The sequence below is a fragment of the Dioscorea cayenensis genome, chromosome 14 (genome assembly GCF_009730915.1).
Source record: "Dioscorea cayenensis subsp. rotundata cultivar TDr96_F1 chromosome 14, TDr96_F1_v2_PseudoChromosome.rev07_lg8_w22 25.fasta, whole genome shotgun sequence".
In the NCBI taxonomy this organism is placed as follows: domain Eukaryota; kingdom Viridiplantae; phylum Streptophyta; class Magnoliopsida; order Dioscoreales; family Dioscoreaceae; genus Dioscorea; species Dioscorea cayenensis.
The window spans coordinates 15,225,493-15,233,299 of NC_052484.1; the positions used below are offsets into that span (position 1 = coordinate 15,225,493).

General features: G+C 33.2%; 1 protein-coding gene across 1 annotated transcript; it reads left to right on the forward strand.

The window, feature by feature from the left end:
• The first annotated feature begins 2,040 nt into the window (after positions 1-2,040).
• Positions 2,041-7,127, forward strand: LOC120275545. The gene is made up of 2 exons (XM_039282162.1): positions 2,041-2,211; positions 4,057-7,127. Exon 2 carries the CDS (start codon positions 4,167-4,169, stop codon positions 6,900-6,902), a length of 2,736 nt encoding a protein of 911 aa, XP_039138096.1. The 5' UTR covers positions 2,041-2,211; positions 4,057-4,166; the 3' UTR covers positions 6,903-7,127.
• The last annotated feature ends 680 nt before the right edge of the window (positions 7,128-7,807 follow it).

The window sequence follows — 7,807 nt, forward strand, 5'->3', positions numbered from 1 at the left end:
TTTTTTGAAAAATTATATATATTTCAATTTTAATTGGATGCTTTTGCAAAACAAAGGAAAAGTTGTATAACCACTTTTAACACCATGTAGAATTTTATCCCTTAAATCAAAAATTCCCATATGAGAACTTTTTCTCTCTTTTTTTTAAAAAAAATTAATTTATTTTTATCATTTAAATCCATAAAAGGTAAAAGAAAACTCCCTCCCTAAACCCTAATAATAAGGGTTTGCGGTTTAATATTTACTGTTTAGATTTGATATTTTAGTTTTAAAAATTTTGAGTATAAGGTTTTGTAGTATTTGGGTTTAAGATTTTAGGATCTTAAATAGAGTTTTATAATATTTTATAATTTTTAAGTTGAAATATAACATTTTTACTTACATTGTAATTTCACTTACACACAAATCATCACTGTTTCATAATATTCTTCCTCTGTCCCATTATATATTTTAAAAGTAATGATATTTTTACCGAATAGATTTTCTGAATGACTTGGATGCCAAGTTGGCATCCATGTCAGCATACACATCATTCTTTCTTTATCTCTTTTGTTAAATGAAAAATTTTAATTTCACTTTATTATCTAAATCCTAAATTTAAACATAAACCAAAAACTCCTTCCCTAAACCCATAAGTGAAAATCACAAACTCCCGTAGCGATTTGTGGTTTACTGTTTAGTGTTTAGTATTTAGAGCATATGATTTAAGGTTTAGGGTTTAGGAGATAGGATTTAGGGTTTAGGATTTAGGATTTTAGAGGTTTAGTATTTAGGATTTTATAGGTTTATGATTTATTATTTAGGGTTTAAGTTTTTAGATTTTTAGATATAGATTTTGTAGTGTTTAGGTTTAAAATTTTGGATATGGTTTTATAATTTTTTTTAAGCACTCATTCATAAAACTTATTCGAGAAATTTATTTGCTAAAAATAGTATCACTCACGCTTTTCTTTTACCTGAAGTTAAATTAAATATATTAAAAAAAAAGTCAAGTTAAATATTATTATTATTATTATTATTATTATTATTATTATTATTATTATTATTATTATTGGTGGTGTTGTTGTTGTTGTGGACCACTTCGATTCGCATCAAGTTTTCTAAACCTAGTTTTTAAGTCAAACCAAACTTAACAATAAAAAAATTATATACAGTGCAGTTTTAATTGAACTGACACTGAAATAACATATTAATGGTGCCAATTAATTTATATCATCTTCCACTGTTCCTCATGAATGACTACACACCAAATAATTAAATAAATAACAACTAAACATTCCCACCGGCCTCACTGGCGAGCGCTACCGGATTAGCCGGTGACACCCCACTCACGTGCATCTCACGTGAATATAAATAAATAAATTAAATAAATTAAATAAAAATAATGATAATGATATTTATATCAATAGATAAGCCAAATTAATAGTCTGAAAGACATAGAGGTTAAGTTGGCATCACGTCAAAATCTATATCATTTTTTATTATAAAAAAACTTAATTTTTGTTTGTTATATAACATTTGTGTAAATAATAATATGAAACCTCATCCACCAAAGCCACTTAGTTTAAGTGGTTAGCGACACTAAAATAAATCTCTCGTGTGGCATGTTGAGTGATGATGGTTCAAATCCTTGTTAAAGGAAGTAATTCACAGGGTGATGTTGCAACTAACTCACACATCATAGAGACAAGCGTTTGTCGTCTTTTTTTTATAAAAAAAAATATCCCTAAACCTTAAATTTTAAAAGGATTTATATTTTTTTGAATTTAAAATTTTATAATATTTGGGTTAAAAATTTCTAAGTTATTAGAATTTAAATTATGAAAATAAATTAATTTTTTATAAAAAATAAAAAAAATTAACGTTTGATATAGATGATAACTTGGTATCCACATCATTCCTCTGTTAATACAGTATAAATAACATTATTTATTAAATAAATAAATTTGAGGGAAAGAGACCCGTCACGTGCATTTCACGTGAATAAAAACAAATTAATTAAAAAAATAAATAAATTCGAGAGAGAGAGAGAGAGAGAGAGAGAGAGAGAGAGAGAGAGGTTGTGGTTCGAGAGAGGGTGTGTCTACGAGGAAAGCGAAGCGAGGGTTTTCTCTCGATGGAGATGCTGAGATTTGAGAGAGATTTGAGAGAGATTGGGCTCTAGGGTTTCCTCTCGATCTCCAAAGGGGACAACTTTGGTGAACTCTTATTGTAAGTAATTCATAATTTTGATTGTTTCCTTTTGGAATGCCATTTAATCTCCCTTGTTTTCCCCCTTTTCTTTTTATTTTAGGTTTTTTTTTAGTTTTTTTGGGTTTTGATTTAGTGGGGTTTGGGTGGATGGTGTTGAAGAAGGAAAAAAATTGGGATTTGGTTTGATGATTGTGATTTTTTCTTTATTTTGGTGGATAGTTTAGGGTTAATTTGATGTAGAATAATGAGCTGCAGTTCCAAGTTTTTTGTTTTTTTGTTTTTTTTAAGAGGATTTTTTATTGTAGATGGAATGATCTTTCCAATTTTAATTTAGTTTTCCAACAGTTTGGATGAATATTTCATGTTCATTCTGAATTTTGATGCTTTGTATATAGTATGAGTCTTCTTAAATGCGCTTATCTTTCTGTTTGCTGATCAGGGCTGAATTTTTTTGAAAATTTACTGTGGTTTTTTACCTTCTGAAAAAAAAAAATGTCATTCTGAATATGTTATTTTATTTGCAATGCATGAATTTGATATGCATGATCCTGTTTCTATGCTTTTCAAGGTCAAAACTTGTTCCTAGTTATTTATGCTCTTCCAATGTTCTTGAACTTATCTCTGTGTGATTTTTACTTTTTTCCTTATTCTGTCAATTAGTGTTAGCATTTCTGGAGTTAATTCTCACTTAATTGGCCTCTTTTTCTTTTATCGATACTGCTTTATGCATTGATACTCAGTGCCAATGATTTGTAAATAATTTTAAATAATCAATTTTTTATTATAATCCATATATTGATTTGGTTTTGAATTGTTAAAAGAACTAAAACTAGAAAGCATGTAAAGAAAATGGATTGATCACACATGAAGCTTGGGTTAGGATTTGTTATCCTTGTTTGACATTACTATTCATTTTTCTTATTTTAGAAAATGGATATATTTTGTCGCTTTCGGGAATGGACCATGTACATAAAGCTGATGCTAATTTAATTGATTGATGGATATTGTGCTTGCCACTTGGTGTCATCATTGAGGTTCTAGATTCCTAAGTTGTGAAATTGATCTATGTTGTGCCAAAATCATTTTATTATCATTATTTGAGATGGCTTGGTATTTTTTGAAACTATCTACTTTGTATCTCTACTTGTATAATGTACTATTATAACCAGGAAGTTAGTTTTGACTCTTTTGAGAGCGGGAAAATCCTATTATATCCTTTCCAGTAACTAATAGTTCTGACATGGAAGAAAATGCTTATCTACCAATTACCAATTACCAAATACCAAATACCAAATACCAAAATGGTTTGTGATATGTATAGCATTCCTAGTATTCCATCCTGATATTAATGGTTATTGACTCTTGGGAAAAGTTAGAAGAATTGGACATATTATGAGACATACAATGCATTACAAACATATAATCATTATGCTTCAAGCTAGATATTCTAGAAAATAAGTACATACACCTTCAATTAGTATTGAAGCACTTGTTTATGTCACATAGTGCATCTGTTTCACTCTCCCCTTTCTACTGTCTTGTATGGTAATAAAGTTCAAACTGATCAGTGATAATAGTTAACTCTCTGATTGTGGATTAATAATTTACTATTTTGATTTGTTAGTGGCCATTCTGCTTCCTAATACATGGATTATTTCTTTATATAGATAAAGTTGAACTGTGTAATAGACTGACAACTATGATATTTTGTATGTTTAAGGTGATATATTCCCTGTTGAACCTGTTTTCATATCTTATTTATCAATTACTCAATGTCCTGGATTATGCCATCCTTTGCTGTGCTTTTAATGATAATCATCATTTCTTTCCGGTTTGTGTTTATTCTCATGTTGTGTGCTGCAGAGACATACCAACACTTGTTCATATGAAGTGACGACCTCGAATGTGTTTTTGGATGGAGTAACTGCATATGATTGAGGGTTCTACTTTTTCAATCTGTTGTATTCCCCAAAATGACACTAGAGGATTTCTTTACTCTCACTGAGATGAAGAATGGGCTAGCAACTCTTGCTAGAGTTGAAGAACTTATTGCTGTTATGCAAAGGCCAGTGGATATTGTTATTACCAGTATAGGCAGTATTGGTGATGCAGCAAGACAGTGGTTGACTGTTGCAGGAACCTTATCTGCTACTGATAACAATGACTGTCTTCATCATTTTGTCAATTTGAATGGCGTCTACTTTCTCAACCAATGGCTTCAGGAAGCCATGAAGTGCAGTAGTGATGCTGGTGATAGTTCAGTTGAGGAATTGATGATAGCATTACTTGGATCACTTGCGAGGCTCCCAATTGACAAGGAAAAGTCAATTGCTTCTGGAATTCATAGGACTGTTGAATGTTTTCTTGGGCATAAAAACCTTGACATAAAGGACAAGGCGAGGGAATTACTTGATCAATGGAATCCTGTGAGGATTGATGACACGGGATGTCAAAACATGGATCTCAGTGGGGCATCCGTAAGTGATATTTTCAAACCTGCAGCTGATGAGAGCAAAGTCAAGAGCAGTTCTGATGTGGCAATTCCAGAAGGGATTTCCTCATCCAAAGCAGAGGGTGAGAACGTGGGTTTGAAAGCAGGATCTGCTGGTGATGAATCTGAACAGTCAAATGTTACTGGATACCCTGACAACAGCCATAAAGATCATACTTTGCCTGCAAACTCTTTCAACTCAACAGATGCAAATGATATTTCAACGGATATGAATTCATTGGCCTCCTCCCTTGTGTCAAATTCTTGTCAGAATAACTTCCCTATTGCACAGGAGTCATCTATTTGCCCTGCAGCTAATATAGCCACAACTGGCACCTGTGGATCTATTGGCAAGGAAAGAAATTTTGATGGTCAATCAAATGCTTCTATGCGTACAGATGTTGGTGATGGCACCATAGAAATGGATGTGGTGCTTAGCACAAGGGAAAGCAGTCAGAAGAACTGCAATAGTTTATCTTTAGATTTATCTGCTCAGAAGCCAACGGCAGAATTGGTTGAGAATTCTGGTCTGAAAAAGAGCAGTTCTTGTATATCTGAACTTGCAGTATCTCAAGCAAGGGAGCCTGTTGATTGTGGGTCGCGAAAGTATATAAAGGACTTCAAGCCACATCTTCCTAAAGCTTCTCAAAGTTTGTCCACTAAAGGAATTGGTGAAAAGGTGGTGGTTGATGTTCTGGAAACTTCTTGCATTTTGAAGGATGTTGTTAGGAGCGAAGGTGATGCTGTGAACCTTGAAGATTCCAAATCGGCAGAGAACAAGTTAGGTTTCGAGACGGATGGAGCGATAGATATGGAGCTTGAATATGGGGAAATTGATGCGTTGGAAATTGCCCGACAAATTGCAAGAAAAGTGGAACATGAGGTGGTTAATTACAGAGAACCATATTGTAGTTCTTCTCCTGAGATCTGTTCTTCTTCAGAAGGTAGGCAGGATCAATTAGCCATCAGTGATCAAGATGCAGATGGACTACCAAATGGAAAATTGAAGGAAGCTTCAAAAAGTTCTGAGGATGTTAGCAGTGATCTTGATAAGGATGTACATGATACGGAATCATTGATGGCGGTGGATGAAGAACCTGTTAGTCACAGTGACAACAGTAGAATCAACTTTGATCTCAATGCAGAATTTTCTACCGAGGAAAATAATTGCTCAGTGAATATCATCGATGAGAATCCATTTATTTTGCCTGCACCTAAACCTGTTGTTGCTACCTCAAAAATAACATCAGGTTTGCCGGTGACCCCACTACATTTTGAAGGTGAATCTGGTTGGAAAGGTTCTGCTGCCACTAGTGCTTTCCACCCTGCACCTTCACGGAAGACTCCAGACAGTGAAAGGACATCTTCTGGTTCAAAACAGAAACATAAAATCGTCGACATTGATTTGAATGCAGCTGGGAGTGAGGATGATGAGGTGATCAATCAAGCATCAGCAAAACATCCTACTGGTGATTCTTCAATCGAAGTCACTTCTAGGAGCACAGAGAGAGTTAACCTAGATTTGAACAGCTCAATAAACAATCCAATTCATCAACAGATTGCTGTGCAAAGCGTGTCTCCATCATCATCATCTTCTTCGAGATTGCCATTAATGAGAGATTTTGACTTGAATGATGCCCCATCTTTATTCACTCTGGCCGGTTCTCAAAACCTTAACAAGTTACCTGTTGTGAATGCCTCTAGGACATGTCAAAGCTCAATACGTGATAGTTGTGACATACCGACCATGAGTTCAAGAGTGATTGTGGAACCGCAGAGCTATTCTGACCGAACACATCAGACCCTGCCAACCACTGCTTATGGATACAATGGATTTCTATCGAAGCCTGCCATGTCTGGCACTGCATTATACAGACCTCAGAACATCCCGTACCATGACTCCAGTGGGACAACATTGATACCGAGGTGGCTCAACTCCGGAGCTTCTAGCTCATATCCTATGCTCACAATCGGTGAACCCTCAAACTTGGATGAGCAAGGGCCTTCTCGACCTTCTCTGGATTTGAATTCCTGTATGGAGATTAGTTCCAAACCAGGTAGCTCTAATCAATTCTATCAATTCTTGGAAGAACACTCAACTGCTTCGCGGCCTGAGAGTTCTTCAGGCATGACAGCACACAAACGCAAAGAACCCGACTCTTCTGGGTATGAGACTTACCCATTAGACGGTAAACAGGTGATGCCATCCTGGTTATAGATAATTTCCCGCAACGTCAAGAGCTCTTCACTTCAAATATCATTTGGAGTTCATGAATCATTCAAAGCTAAGAATGACCCGTAAAAGATTCGGTGCAATTGTTCTAATATGTTCTTACTTGTTTTAGTATACTGGGTGATTGCAGCAGGTGGAACATTGGATGGTGCAATTCTCTTGTAATTGTTGAGTAAGAAATTTATCTTTGGTGTTGAGGTTTTGATTATATCTTTTTCATTGTTCTCTATTTATTTTGATTTCTTGATTGCTTTGTGGTGCATTGATTCTTTTGATTCATTTTTATCTGGTCATTTCAGTATGCAATGATGATCGGTAGGTTAATTTTGTTAATTTTCCGAACTCAATGGAATTTTATTTAATATTAATTATGATTAATTTAGTAGTTTTTTTATTTGTATATCACATAATATTTGGCCTATAAAAATTATTTATATATATATAAATTAAAATTTGCTTCTATACTTTCTTATATATATATATATATATTGAAATATAGTGAACATGTTTTCTATTTGTCAATAGATTAAATATGTTTTTCCATAAACAAATTATTTTTTTTAATATTTAATTTGTTAATAATTTTTATTATACATAATACATTATGTAATAATAAGTTGAAATAAAAAAATAAAAAAGCTACATACTAATAAGGATTTTATTTTTATATGAATAAATTACAATAAAATTTTATTTTCTATTATACTTACATCTTGTTCTAAGGAGGGATTATTTGTAGTTAATTTAATATCTTTAGTTTCGGTTACTGCGCTATCTTCATATGTTAGAAAAGCTGAGTTGTGAGATCTTGTGAAGCTATTTATGCATCTCTTTTTCCCTAATTCAGTAACTTTGGATTTTTCCATTTGGTTTATATTTTTTTTAAGTCT